We start from the raw sequence: 14,905 nt of genomic DNA on the forward strand, positions 1-14,905 counted from the left end.
CTGCAAACTCAGTTATCAAATTTCATTGCTTATTAGTATTACCAATAAATATCTGCTACTGGGCCAGGGTCTAAGTAGTCAGTTTTCTTGTTTGTTTTCCTATAAAATAAGGAAGTGAAATATATGGGATTGCCTTTTCTGTGAGTTAAATGGCTTCTTCCAGAAAAAATTATTGCTGCTTTTGAATCTGTAGGGAGTAACAGGGGAAGGGTAGCGTCTGTAAATTGACCAGTGCTTGAGTATTCTCCCACTAAGGAAGCTTCTTCCTTAAAGGTTAATACTATTTTAACCTACAGTAAAGTTGGAGTATTTCACTAGTTTACTCAAAACTATTTTTATTCACTGACTACCCTTATCATTGTTAAGCTCAGAAGATTATTTCACTATAATGGAAGTATCTGTGAAGTTATGTTGGTATACATCTCAAGTACAGTGCAAATTTGTTTTTCATAGGTAACTCATTATATTAATCACAAAATTAAAGGAAAACTCCATGAAGCAAAAATAGTACATATCCTGGGAAATACAGCTTGGGTTGATCCAATGGTAGGTATAGAATTGTAGATTACAAAATATTTGCATCTAAACTCCTTTTCTAACAAAAGTGCCCATTCTTCTGCTTCCTTCTGTCCATTCCTATTTGAACTTTATTCTACGTGGTAGTCACATAATAGTGTTAGTTCATTTACCATGATGGTGTCTGAGCATGGGAGCAGGTTGCTCAGGTGTTGTTAGAGTCTCCATCCTTGGAGATACTCGGAAGCCATCAGGGTATGGTCCTGAGCAGCTGGCTCTAGGTGCCCCAGCTTGAGCAAGGGGGTTGGACAATATGACCTCCAGAGGTCCCTTCCAACCTTAACCATTCTGTGATAAGTATGTATGCATGTATATATTCTGACAGTTACATCAAAGTACAAAACTGGGTCCCTTTCAAGCCTTTACTACTGGCATAAACAAGCTAGTTACATTTTTATGATGTCTGTTGAGAAATAGCCTAATTTTATGAGCAAGAATTTCTGTGAAGAATTGTTATCAAAGGTAGCTCGCAAGTTGAGAGGGGTTGCAGGGCAGAGGTGGGGACCGATCTAGACAAGTTCATCCTATATTTCAGGATCATGATGTGCCTCTTGTGGCTGCTTGGTCCTGCCAAAGAGTACAGCAAGTTATTCCTGTACTTCAGAATGTATCGTACTGTTTTCCATCTGACCATTCAGTCAGCTGAAAATAAAGTGGAAAGAGAAAATGATCTGGAAGGAATTCTCTTCAGTAGCCTTTCCTTTCCCATACAGTATATCACAACCTTTCCCCAATTTTTGTGCTTTTGGTTTTGTTCCTTAATCTGCCTACCCAGCAGTTTTATTGTTAATTGGGTTTAGAAGTTATTCTATGTGGTGTGTATTTTGGCTGTAACCTGTGTAATCAGGGCTAGGATTGTTTACTTCACTGCCATCTTGGTTCTGTTAGGTGAGATTAGCTACTAATTACTTACGCCATTATCACAATGAAAAAGGTGGTGTTACTTTGAAAACAATTAAACATGGGTAGTTTCCTGTTTGAAAATCAAAGAAAATTAATTGCTTACAGGTATAAATAAATGAGGGTGTGTTTAAAGTTTTACTTAAAGAACTGTGTAGTGTTGGAGAGGGATCACTTATGAACTATGGTTTCCATTTAGTAATTTTTACTAAAATAGTATTGCAAAACTTACCACTAAAATAAATTTACAAATTCCACTTGTAATTCAAGGTCCGGGTTACCAGGCTCTCAGATTTGAAGACATCTATCAATGAATACAATGTTCGATCTGAGATTTTGGCTACAGGTCTGGGAACTGACAATCCAGAACATGTAATGCAACTTCAGAAGTTGTGTGGACACATGAAGGTATTGGATCATGCTAAGAAGTTGGAGCCTTTGTAAGTGTTTACAAATTTTTTTCAACATATACTTAAAAAAATGTTCTATAATTTTAAGTAGATACTTTCATGGATATATTACTGAATGTGGTTTTCATTTAAGCACAGAGACAGTAGTGCTTGTGACATGTCTGCTTTCCTTTAACTGTTCTTTAGCCACATAATCATCATGAAAAGAAAAATATCAATTCTAGAAAATGTTAAACTAGCATTTGATGCAGATAATCAAGTTTATCATAAAAATACGGAGTCTGAATTAAAATTCTGTTATCTTTTCTAATGATCAGTAGCTCTTTCTGAATGCTTACTAGCCAGTACATAGTACCAGTCATTACAGTAGAGCATATTGTTGGTGTTTGTACAACTGCAGAGTTCAGGCTGGAAAATTTAAACAATTTACTTCAAAAGGATTAGGGCCATACACTTACACATAATGAGAATGGCTACATGGGTTTTTTTGCAGTAACAGCACTACTCTTTTTTTCTCTCCCCCCCCCCCCGCAGCATAAACTTTTAGAAATGAGTAAATAATCTATATGCTGGAAGAAGAGTTCATGTCACTGTGGTCTGTCCTGGATCCTAGGACCCTTGATTTCAAGTACTTATCAAGATATCTGCAGCTTTTTTGTTCTGGCCTCTGTGTGGCACCTTGTTCAGGATTTTGTTCAGCTATTATTCTTCAGTTTGGAGAGCCATCCTTGAAAATATAAATTAAATGCTTTTGTCTAACCACCCAAGTGTGTTTTAATATTTACAAGGAAGAGAGACGTGTCCAGTATTTTCTTTCAGAGAGTAAATGCTGCTTCATAAACAGAAGAGGATCGCTGCAATACTAGCATGGGCACTATATGTCTTGGGGTTGGGCAAGTTAATTAAGGTTGTTTGTTTCTGTGACTTAGCCAGTCAACAAGATGAGGAAGCCTAAACCCCTCCATAGTCCATTTCCATCTTAGATTCAAGTTCCTGCATGTCTATGTAAAACTGTACCAGAGGTTAATCTTAACCAAAGTATCTGGCTTTTCCTATTTTTGTTCAGCCTTAAAAATCAGTATTTGAGAACAGCTGTATGTGAGTACACTCAGATCTCAGTATCTGAGAACACTGTTGATGCTTGGAAGGCTTGTTTGCAGGTTTTATTCCTGACAGAGGATGCTCCTCTGAGGTTTCTGATACCTTGAGCACAACCTTTCTGAATTTATTTCTTGTTTCATGCTGTTACTGAACAGGAAGGTTGGTAATCTCCTGACGGTCACAAGAGCATGTAGTGCCAGAGACCTGGCAACTTTATTGCAGTGCTGTGTGTGACAGTTCCATCTCAAATACCTGTAATGCAACTGCTTGGATTACTTTCTGGAGATACACTAAGCCTGATACTACTATTGAAACATTCAGAACTAACTGCAGCCTTTTTTAATAAGGTACTAGTTAAATAAAGGGCACTCAAAGAGCTCCTGTAAAGTTAAGTTGACCGAGTAGCTTCATTTGTGTGGTTTTTTGCAGGTATTTCTTCTCCCTGTTGCAGAATGTGCATAGTTACATGTTGGTTATGCAGATTTTGGATGCTTCAGTGTAGATTTAAATTTTATTAAAAATCTATACTTCTCAGTATGTGGCAAATCGCTTTGCCTCCCCTTAATCTGTGCTAGTTCGACAAGCGTTCTGTATTACTCTGGGTTTTCTGTCTAGAACTTGTGTGTGCAATGTGGTAGTCCCTTACCTATTGTCCTTCATGGCTGTCCTTCATGGCTATGAGGTTCATTCATCATTACTTAACAGATACCCCTAATACTTACATAATCCTGTTTTTCTCGGGTTGTGATAATTACTGGGCAGAAGCATTATTCAATGCAAAAGATTTTATAAAATAACACAAAGATAAAGGATACTTTCCATGCTAATTTGAAATCAGTCCTTTTTCTCTGAACTACTTGGCAGATTGCCTACATTTCAGAACTCCTACCTGACATTAGTGCATCAGGCAGCACTCAGCTATCTGCTTCAGTTATATATCCTTGGTACGGAGTGCTGGACTCTTTCTGATTGTTTATCAATCTCCCTCTTTAGTTCAAAAGCCAAAAAGATTCTTCAGTTAACTAAATGCTCATGGGTTTGTCATGTGTGGTGAAAGGACCTTACCTCTGTGGCCAGAATGAAAGTGGTGTTCTATTCCTACCACAGAGAGTAACCAGTGGACCATAGCACATATAGGCTGCACAGCCTTTCAGGCAAGCTTGGCATAGCCCAAATTTTCCATGTTGTAATCTGCATTTGTCAGCAACATCGAATTCGGTCTTAATTGCCTTGAGAAACATTTTTGTCCTGGAAAGAAAATGGCTCACATTTTCATCTCCAAGATGACATGGTCTATGGATATAAGAAGTATCACTGCTTTGGGATAATCCATCAATTATGAACAAAGCCACTCTGTCTCTGGGCCTTCTCTCCAGACCTTTTTGATGATTGTGGAGGAGGTCATGGCCCATTTCTAATGCATAAGCATCTGTCTAATTTACTGCCTTGTTGACTGTTCAATAAATGCACAATCAAAGCACTAGATCCTTCAGTGTCTTCACACGATCTTTGGATACCATCCCATGAAAACTTGGCAGATATTCCAGTCACTCCTTATTAATGGTGTTTGAGAAACACAGGCTGTCCTTCATTACAAGTGTTTGTACAGTTGGAGAGGTACTAGGCCTAGGTTGAAAAGTGGGGTTTTTGCAGGAATATCTTCTCCTTGTTGCAGAATATGCAGTTGTATCATACAGTGTTGGTTGTGTCGATTTCAAGTGCTTCATTGCAGACTTCATATACAAAGCTTTTGTGTAACTTCATACTCCATTTGCGCAGTTTTCAGCCCCCTACCTTTCAAGTCCTTCTTCACCTTTTGAGGCACTTCCTTGCTTGGTGGCTGTTTCTAGAGTGTGTGGCGTGTGAATAATTAAATATTTTGGTAGAACCTCGGTTGTTGTAAGGTAAGATTAGATTCTCAGCCTTTGGCTTTCCAAAGCTATTCAATAAATCATAGGAGAAAACTTTTTTAAAAGTGTTTGATTCCTTCAAGTACGTAACTCAGAAATTGTTTCTAAAAAAAATACTGAGTTGAATTTGCTGTGCTCTATTTTACCTAGCCTCAAAGAATTGTTTAGTTAGAATTATTTGGAAAAGATGTTAAGTGCTTTATAAAGGTAGAAGTGGTTAAAGGTATCTTTCATTTAGGACTAAAATTATTTTAATCTTACTGATTTACCTCCGAAGTAATTAAGGTAAGCTGTGTCAGTTCTGAATAAAGATGGCCACACAGGTGTTTCATACTAAATCTTCCATATGGATTAATTTAAAAGTTAGTATTTACTTATGCTTGCAGCCTGAAACTTTAGGTGATGTATTACTAGACTGGATTCAGTCCTCTTATGCCACAAAGCATTGGTGGTGATATAAGAAAGTATTTTTCATTTGGACAGTGTTTCAAAAATTATGCAGTGCTGTGTTCTTATCAATAGTGTTTTGATGGAGACTTCGAAGGCTGTTGCAGAACAGAGGGTTGTGGTGCATGTCCCTAGGCTCTCAAGTAGTTTGACTCTGTTGCAGTGTTATTTGAATCTTGAGTCCAGCTAGTGAAGGCCCTAGCTGTGCAGCTGGAAAGCCAGAGGTCTCTTACTAGTAAGTGAAGAACTTTTGAATATTCTGAGATGTTTACTTTTTCCGAGTCAAAATGAAATATGACCAAAAAGCCCCCAAACCTACTATAATTCTTTGTGAAAGGAAATAATTTTCCAATCTCGGTCTATCACACACGGTAAGGCAAATAGCTTTTATAATTCAAAGGAAATGCTGGTACCATCAGAGTTTTAAATGTTCTCCTGACTTGGATTTATTTCTGTATAAATGCTTCTTACTGAGTTACTGAAGTTCGGTGACCTTGTGGTGAGATTTGCAGTTTGCTCTAAGTGCATTTTATTGTATTTTTTAATATATATTAGTATGAAAAACTTAACTTCAAAAGGATTTCCAGCTATAATTAGGAATCCTTCAAATATTGAATATATCTAAACCCTTTCTTTTAAAAATGTCTTTTTCTGTTTTCAGAAGCATAAAGGAAGATACAGCTGGTCCAGAGAATGCGTCCAGTCCACAGAATATGTCAGTACAAGAAAATTCTACTGAAAACTGTAATTCATCTAAAATTACTCTTAGGAATCATCCATGTGGTAATCCTTTTCATAATTTCAAAGAAAATTTTAGAACTTTAATTAAAATTGGGTGCTCAAATGTCAACCTAAAAGTCATTTTACCAAATGCATGCTTCTCTGAGTATACAGAATAGCACCATATGGCTGATGTTTACAGTAGCCACAAATACTTTATAGTTAGCAGCCTGGAGATGCTGTGAGACCAAACCATATTAATATAGCTGTATTACTATTTGGGAAATACTCAGTCCTCGAGAGATTCAAAACTGTTTGACTCTGAATGGAACATGTGAGTAGGAAATCAGTCCTGTAGAGAGGATGAGCATTTTGCTGTCAAAGGCCATAGGGTTTAAGGAAGCTGAAGTCTGTTGAAAATATGAGGTAAGAGCATCATTCTCTGGGAGGTTTTTTTTTGTCATCGTGTGTGTGTCCTTCCGCCCCCCCCCCCCGAGGTTCAGGGTGGTAGAAAATGCTTTAAAATGGCTTTACTCCCTTACCCCCCTTTTTAATCTAATGCTCAAGGATGTGGTATTCAGTCAGTAGAGACTTAAAAGCATATGGCTTTGTAAGTCATAGAAGGGGGATGGACAGAGGATGATCTGGCAGCAGCTGAGTGAGTTTGGAGCAATGAAAGCTGAGTGATTAACAAGTTGCAGCAGCTGTAAGTCAGATAAGATCCTGGAGCGCTTATCATAGAAGGCTTTTTTCCCCTGGTGTAGAGTGACTGTAAGGCCATGTTTCAAGCTGTGGTAGTAACATCAATATTAGTTCTTTCATACTTGAAACTCATCAGTTTCTAAAATACCATGTTTCAGGTTTTGAATCATGTCTTGAAACCGGAAAAACCTTAAGTCCACCTGGGAAGCTCTGCATTTTTGGCATGAGTTTCTTGTTTTGTTTTTGTGGGGGGTTTGTTTTTGTTGCTGTGGGTTTGTTTTGGGGTTTTCTTTTGTTTTTTTTTTAATTATACCAACTGTAATACTCAGTTAAAATTTTCAGTTGAATTATTAACTTAACCTTTACAAATAGTGCCCAATATAAATGCCGAATATAGTCTTGCAGTATTAATTGGATGCTAGCAAGTTATTTTTATGATAGTACTAGGGTATTCTGGAAGTATCTTGCTTCTATAGTATAGATAAGTATAAAATATCTTTCCGGATTTCTTGTTTTTTAGATGGTGTAGCTCAAACTAAGGAAGCAAAAGACTCTGCCTTGCGTCCCCATAAATGGTACAAAAATTCAGTGTGATTTGTTTCCATGCTTGCTTTTCTTATGTGAACTGCCAAAAAGGACAATCATCCTTACTGAGATTATCTAGTTTGTGAGTAAATAGGTATAATACAGGTAGAAGTATTCTATTACATCACTGTTGAGCTTGAGAGATTACTGTTGCTGTTATGTATAAACATACATCATCTTGTGAATTCTTTAAGTAATTTAAATTGCTCTTTTCCATACTCCTGGAATCTAATTTTATCTGTTGAAATAACGTAATCTTTGATTAGACACCATAGTACTAGGAAGTGAATGAAAACAAGGGCTTGTTCAGCTCTGTCCATGGGTATAAAATACCAGCTCGGACTCACACTTGTCTGGATTATGTTTTACCCAACGATTGTCCTATTTGAGGTCTAAATTGTAACTCTCCTACCCTTCTGTCTCTGCATCTTGGTATTTAATGAGATGAATCAGTTCTGTGTGTCTCTCCATTATGTGGGTTCTGTGCTTGGGGCTGGGGGTAAGAAAATACGTTTTTATTTTGAGAATGTGTCTGCAACACAAAAATATGGCCCATTTCCTTTTCTTTCTTTTTTCTTTGTTTGAAAGTGTATCCATTATTCTTATTCCTTCATGGATAGGACAATTTCTGTTGATAAATAATTTGAGAAGCATGCAGTAGAAATGAATACTAGGTTTGGCGATTATGAATATGCTCAGGGACATCTTAGGTGTGGTTTGTGGGGATAGTCAGCAGATAGTGGATCCTGAGAATGTTTTAAATTTCTTATAGTCTTTGGGACTAGGCAGTGTTTTCCTTTGGCTTATTCTTTTTCTTCTACCTATTAATGCTAGTTATGGGTGACTAACATTTTCTTGTGCAAATAATGGAAGTATTTTGTATTTTAGCCTATTGGAAAAGTTCTTGATAGGGTGATTGAATCCACATGTATCTCCTGCAGCTTGGCTTAGCACAGTTTAAGATCTTTATGTAGTATGTGTTGAGGTACAGCTTAGCAGTTAAATTAATGAGGGTTTGGATATGACTGAGGAGGGTATGGTAAGGGAAGCAACCTGAAAGAATGGATATTGCAGTCTGCTAGTAGGATTTCGTTTTCACTGCCTTTCAGCATTTAGGGGAAGTTTGAGGCATAACAGCTGTAGAATAAGCAGTTGAAAATCTTTTTGAGAAATGTATATTTGTGTCTATGGTCAGTTGAAAGGTTTACTTTGTCTTTCAGAGGTTGGTCTTGCCACTATTACCTTTCCTTTGTCACTTCAAGATTAGACTATGATAGCATCCTTAAATGAGGCAGTAAGTTTGATTCCTTTGGATATCAAAGTTAATGGAATGTCTCCCTACTTGAACTAGTAGATGTTCTCCTTCAAAGACTGAAACTGCAGCACCTTTGTAGTGAGCTTGGTTGACCTATCACATGCTTTCCTGACACTGCTCTTCAGTGTCAAATTATTATGGTTGAGTACACCTACAGATGCTGAAACTCAGCTGGTTGTTTGTAACCTAATGGGAAAGTGCTGGCTGCATGTGAGAGCGCTTGTCTGAAACTCAGTTGTCTTCTATTCTTGAAAAAAATCCAATTAAACCTCCTTTATTTTAGCTTTCATCCAGAAATAAAATGGTTTCAAAATGAAGAGACTGTTACAGTGAAGGTAAAAATAGCAAGTGTAGCTGACTGTAAATGCGAGTTCGCTAAAGAGAAGGTGGTTTTCAGGTACGTTTAAGAAATTCACGTATAATCACAATGTTTGACGGTCAGCTTGCATTTAATTTTTTTAAACTTTTGTTTATGATTTAGTGCTTGTTCAGGAGATAAGTTTTATTTGGCTGACATGGAGCTGCATCAGTGTATACTTGCAGAAAAGTCTACATGTGTGATAAAGGATCAAGAGGTTATTATTGTTCTTGCAAAAGAGAAAAAAGGACTGTGGTGCAAATTACTGAAGAACAAGGTAAAGTTGAAATTAATTTGAGAATTAATGAATGTTTGGACCATATCTGCACTGATACACAGTGAATGTTTCAAACAATGTTTTTGTCAACAGAATCCTCAAGTGTCTCTTGATTTTGAACACTGGGAAGATTTTGAAGATAAAAGCCCTTTTCCAGTTGGTAAGGAATGAAAAAGTCTGGCTTTATAACACATAAAATGACTAGCATCCTGATTTTTCCATAGGCTTTATCTGAACTATTCATTTATATAAATATGTGGCACTTAGCTGGCTTGCTTAAATTCTCTGAAAACAGATGAGAGGACTCTAATAGCAAGCTGCAGGCAGCAGGGTATCCTTTCTAATGGAATAGCACAGACAAAAGCAGTTTGAAGTAGTTTTCAGTGTTTTGGTCTAGTTCAGTTTTTTTGTTGTTGGTTTGGTTTTTGTTTTGCTTTAATACTACTACATAATTGTTCTGAATCTCTTGTTTTTTCTTCCTTTATAAATGTTACATTTTATTAATTAATTCTAGGTACTAAAAAATTGTATTGCCCTGCTGCAGTAACCGAAGAATTGATTGACTCCTCAGAAGACAGTGGAACAGAAAGTGATGAGTAATTTGGAGACAGATCTTTTCCTCTGATAAGAATTATGCTTCAGAATAGTCTCTTGCATGAGTATTTCCACTAAAATTTGTAAAACAAAACATACAGGTTGCAGAACTGTCCTTAATTTTAGAAGGAAAATAGTAGTTTAAGCCCTTATCTTTGAGTGCTGAGATTCTGAATAAATACTCCATGGAAGGAACACTATGTTTGTTTTCCAGTGCCTTCACTTTAAAATTGTTGGCTATAACGATGATGTGCACATATGTACGTGTGCTATCCAAACAGTAAAATCTACAGATTAAATTTGGGTTGTGAAGCAGTTGAATTTATTAGTAATCAAGGAACTTCTAGTTTACTTATCTGAGTGAATTTTCAGTGTTTGCAATAGTTAGTAATTTTTGAAGTTTCACAAATGCTGACGATCTGTCAATTGTTTCTACCGTATCTCTCATTCATTCAGTATTTAGTTTGGCAATCATCATGTTTGTCTGTTCTGCATCAAGAAAGGATGCGTCAACACCAAGGGCAATTTTGGTTACTTGATTGGAAATACATTGACTTGGTATGAAATACTGTACAGTACATTTCACTGTAGTGAATATAATGAGCACTGTGATAGTAGATTCAGTATTTGTCTTCAGTTTGACGCTTCCACTTTTCATAAATGGTCTTATTTAATTCCCTCTCGTTTATCTAAAACTCTCTCCTCCTTTGCAAACGAACAATAAAATCTTGTCTGTTTAGCCCTAAGGCTTTGCCTTTTAGTATCTTTCAGTAAATAATTTTTCCCTGTTATGTTTTTGTACATCCAGAACATCTTGCAGTGGAGTAATAATGTAAAAGTAGTTTATAATAAATGAATCTGGTGTAGATCTCTTTGCATCTATAGATTTTAAAGCACACTAGTTTCCCAACATAGCTATATGGTGATTTAGAATAGAGACTTAAATTTATGGACTTACTTTAAGCAGCCTAAAGTTTTGTTGTATTCTTGACTAGGAAGAATACACTTGCTTGTGGGGGATTATTCTTTCAAGAAACATTGGGATGCCTTCAAGAATGGGAGGAGGACTGTATTCATGTTTACGCTGACAGCTACAGTTTTTCTAGTATTAGCATAAAATAAAGCTGATTCTTTCTGAATATTTAAGAATATTGATGCCAGTAGAAAACTGCCATGTGACAGAAACAGTTGTAATTGTTAACACATCGTTTAAAAAACTATTGCTGTTGGGAACCTGACTACAACTGAGCTTAATAATAACCTTCACCTGAGTACAGGTACTGGTGAAGCTGTAATCGTTGTAGAAGTACTTAAGGAAATAACTAATGTAACGATTTTGGTCTTGCTCTGTGTTGTGATCGAAACAGAAGACTCTCAAATCACCTAATTGGAAAAAAAAAAAGTGATGGGGTGGGATGTTTTCCATTGTGTGTGTTGTTCTTCTGTAGCTTGTCTGATATTTAAATATGATGTAAGATCATTTTTCTGCTGGTAGATAAATAAATGGGCTATTTAAAAGACATATCTGTAATTTTTGTTTGAAAAGTAAGATACCATGTATGAGGTAGAAGCAAAAGCTGATTTTAGCGATACATTCTTAGCAGCTGCCAAGAGCTAATTTATAAAGAACAGTGTAAAAAATGTAGCAGTACAGTCCAAGAATGGTCTCTTGGCCTCAAGCAATTTTTGATCAGGATCTTCATAAGGAAGAGGTTTTCTGTGGCATTTTTACCTGAGTATTAGTTCAGTTGCATTTTGGAACCTGCATCAACTTCTAACATTTCTCCTGCACTAAGGAAGTCAGTAGTCAAACACCATATTTTGTGAAGAAAGATATTTCTTTTTCCTGTGTTTTGAAGCCATCCCTGCTCTGTCTCTTGACATCCAGTACCCTCAAGTTGTAATAGGAACAGGTAGCTTGCATTTCCCATTTTCTTGTCACTTGACTCTGCCTATGGACTTCTGTCATCATTTTTCTCCCCATCCCTCAGTCAGGTATCTGTATTTCAGCCTTCAAAATTGTAGTATAGTCATTCCTTATACAAAAATATTCTATTCTTTTGGTCTTTCTCTGAACCTTATAGTTCTTCTGTTTGAACTGATGTTTTTACCAACTGTGGTAGGGGAACAGCAGCTGTAATAGTGTGACTGGGACAAAACACTGTGGCAAGTAGGCACTCTATATGTAATGAAATAATTACCATTTTGTCTTGCTCTCCGTTGGCTTTCCTTAGTCATTCTTAACCTTTGTGCTTGTTTTACCATGATTGCACATGGAGCTGATATTTTCATGGATCTGACTGTAATCACAAAATCTCATTCAAATGAATCAGAATCCATCATTTTTATATCTACCTTTGGGATTGCTTTCCTGTGTAGGTAGACACTAAATAAAAAATATATAGGAAGTTAACTGTTATTTCTTTGTAGCTGCAGGATGATAGAAATAGCTGCTTTGTTTGAATGTGCTAGGCTAGAGTTAGTATGAACTTATGATCTTAAGCCAGTTGCTTTAGATTGTTGTTATTTATTATTAGTTATATATTTAGGATGAATGTGCTTAAGAGTTGAGAAGACTTGTGCTTTCAGTATAAACAGTCTCTCAAATTAATCACTTCAAAATATAGACAAGTGACTTGATAAAATTCATTCCTTTATCCATTTGCACTGAGGGAATGTAGTAGTAAAGAATGTTACTGAGAATCCTTACGTTCCTTTGGCAGGGAAAGTAAAGCTGCTTAGATGTGTATGTTAATGTAGTATTTATTTTTTATATTTTATTTTCATCAGCTACCAAATGGAGTGTATTTAGGATGATGAAGTTACCTCTGTAAAGTCACATCATGAGGAGGATAATTTCTGAGGCATTTGCTCACTGTTCTATAACTTGGACGGTGTTGGAGAAAACACACACACCAAGATACTAAGTTCTGGTTATCTTGTTTTAACTTGCCTCTTCTGTTCTTGTCAACTGTGCTTTCCATTTTCACTCGATTCCCACTCCCTCAGTCTAATTTTTTGATAGCTAGTGTTTGGTCTGAGAAACTGAGAATGCAGCTAGTCTGGTTTTCAGTTATTTCTGTCTTTCCTGTGTGGTCTCTTGAACGTGATGCTGTAAATGATAGCTGCTTTGTTCTTCCAGCAGTGTAATCAAAAGCATCTTGACAGTGTTGGTGGTGAGCTTTCCCATCTTGATAATTGAAAAGTTCCTTTTCACAGAATCAGAGGTTGGAAGGGACCTCAGGGATCATCTAGTCCAACCTTTCTAGGAAGAGCACAGTCTAGACAAGATGGCCCAGCACCCTGTCTAGACGGCTCTTGAAGGTGGCCAACATGGTCAAGTCAACCACTTCCCCGAGGAGATTATTCCAATGGTGACTGTCCTCACTGTGAAAAATTTTCCTCTCGTGTCCAATCAGAATCTCCCCAAGAGCAATTTGTGTCCATTCCCCCTTGTCCTCTCTATGTGACTCCTTGTAAAAAGGGAGTCTCCATCTTCTTTGTAGCTACCCCTTAAGTACTAGTACATGATGATGAGATCCCCTCTGAGCCTCCTTTTCTCAAGGCTGAACAAACCCAGTTCTCCCAGCCTATCCCCATACGGCAGGCTTCCCAATCCTTTGATCATCTTGGTGGCCCTTCTCTGGACCCCTTCCAGCCTGTCCACATCCTTTTTGTATAGTGGGGACCAGAACTGTACACAGTACTCCAGGTGTGGCCTGACCAGCGCTGAGTAGAGTGGGATGATGACTTCTTTCTCTCTGCTGGCGATGCCCTTTTTGATTCAACCCAGCATCCTGTTGGCCTTCCTGGCCGCAGCAGCACACTGTTCGCTCATGTTGAGCTTCCTGTCCACCAGGACCCCCAGGTCCCTTTCCACGGAGCTGCTCTCCAGCCAGGCAGATCCCAGTCTGTGCTGCACCCTCGGATTATGTTTTCCCAGGTGCATGACCTTACACTTGTCCTTGTTGGACTTCATAAGGTTCTTGCTGGCCCACTCCTCCAGCCTATCTAGATCTCCCTGGAGAGCAGCTCTCCCTTCTGGAGTGCCTACTTCCCCACTCAACTTGGTGTCATCAGCAAACTTCATCAGGCTACACTTGATGCTGTTATCCAGATCACTTATAAAGATGTTGAATAACATTGGGCCCAATATCGATCGTTGGGGACTCCACTTGTGACAGTGTCATGGTTTCAGCTGGGATAGAGTTAATTTTCTTCACTCTAGCTGGTATAGTGCTGTGCTTTGAAATTAGCATGGGAAAAAACCCTGTTGAGATAACACACAGATGTTTAGGCTGTTGCTGGGCAGTGCTTATACTAGTCAAGGACATGTCTAGCCTCCCATGCTCTGCCGGGTGCACAAGAAGCTGGGAGGGGAGGGGGCACAGCTAAGAGAGCAGATTCAAACTGACCAAAGGGATATTCCATATCATGTAACGTCATGCCCAGTATGCTACCTGGGAGGGGCTGGCCGGGGGAGGAGGGAAGGAATCGCGGCTCGGGGACGGGCAGCGTTGGTCGGCGGGTGGTGAGCGGTCGTATTGTTCATGTTTCTGCGTTTTTTCCGTTTTCCCTTTCCTTCCTTTTCCCTTTTATTATATTAACATTACTGTCATTATTATCATAATCATTTATCATCATCATTCTATTGTAGTTATTAAACTGTGCTTATCTCAACCCACAAGTTCTTTTGCTCGTCCGATTCTCTTCCCCATCCCACAGGGGTGGGAGGGGGGGGAGCGAGCGGCTGCGTGGTGTTCAGTTGCCAGCTGAGGCTGAACCACGACAGACAGCTTGCCAGTTTGAGAAAGAGCTATTTACCACCACCCTTTGGGTGCGGCCCGTCTGCCAGTTCCCCACCCACTGCACAGACCACTTGTCTAGGACATAATGCATGAATTTTTCCAGGAGGAGACTGTGAGGGACCGTATCAAAGGCCTTGGAGAAGTCCAGGTAGACAATGTCCACTGCCCACCCCATCTCAACCAGGCCAGTCACTTTGTCATA

The 14,905-nt window shown here is 38.2% G+C and overlaps 1 protein-coding gene across 1 annotated transcript in view; it reads left to right on the top strand.

Annotated features, from left to right (window-relative positions):
• Positions 1 to 11,035, top strand: part of TDRD12 (tudor domain containing 12) — a 41,554-nt gene extending 30,519 nt beyond the window's left edge. The window contains exons 24-31 of the mRNA XM_064459529.1: positions 454 to 546; positions 1,747 to 1,916; positions 6,006 to 6,127; positions 7,287 to 7,341; positions 8,950 to 9,063; positions 9,148 to 9,301; positions 9,395 to 9,461; positions 9,816 to 11,035. Of these exons, the coding sequence (XP_064315599.1) occupies positions 454 to 546; positions 1,747 to 1,916; positions 6,006 to 6,127; positions 7,287 to 7,341; positions 8,950 to 9,063; positions 9,148 to 9,301; positions 9,395 to 9,461; positions 9,816 to 9,901 (861 nt within the window). The 3' untranslated portion in view covers positions 9,902 to 11,035. The remainder of the gene's footprint in view (positions 1 to 453; positions 547 to 1,746; positions 1,917 to 6,005; positions 6,128 to 7,286; positions 7,342 to 8,949; positions 9,064 to 9,147; positions 9,302 to 9,394; positions 9,462 to 9,815) is intronic.
• Positions 11,036 to 14,905: the final 3,870 nt, after the last annotated feature.

Source organism: Phalacrocorax carbo, chromosome 8, assembly GCF_963921805.1.
Source record: "Phalacrocorax carbo chromosome 8, bPhaCar2.1, whole genome shotgun sequence".
NCBI lineage: Eukaryota > Metazoa > Chordata > Aves > Suliformes > Phalacrocoracidae > Phalacrocorax > Phalacrocorax carbo.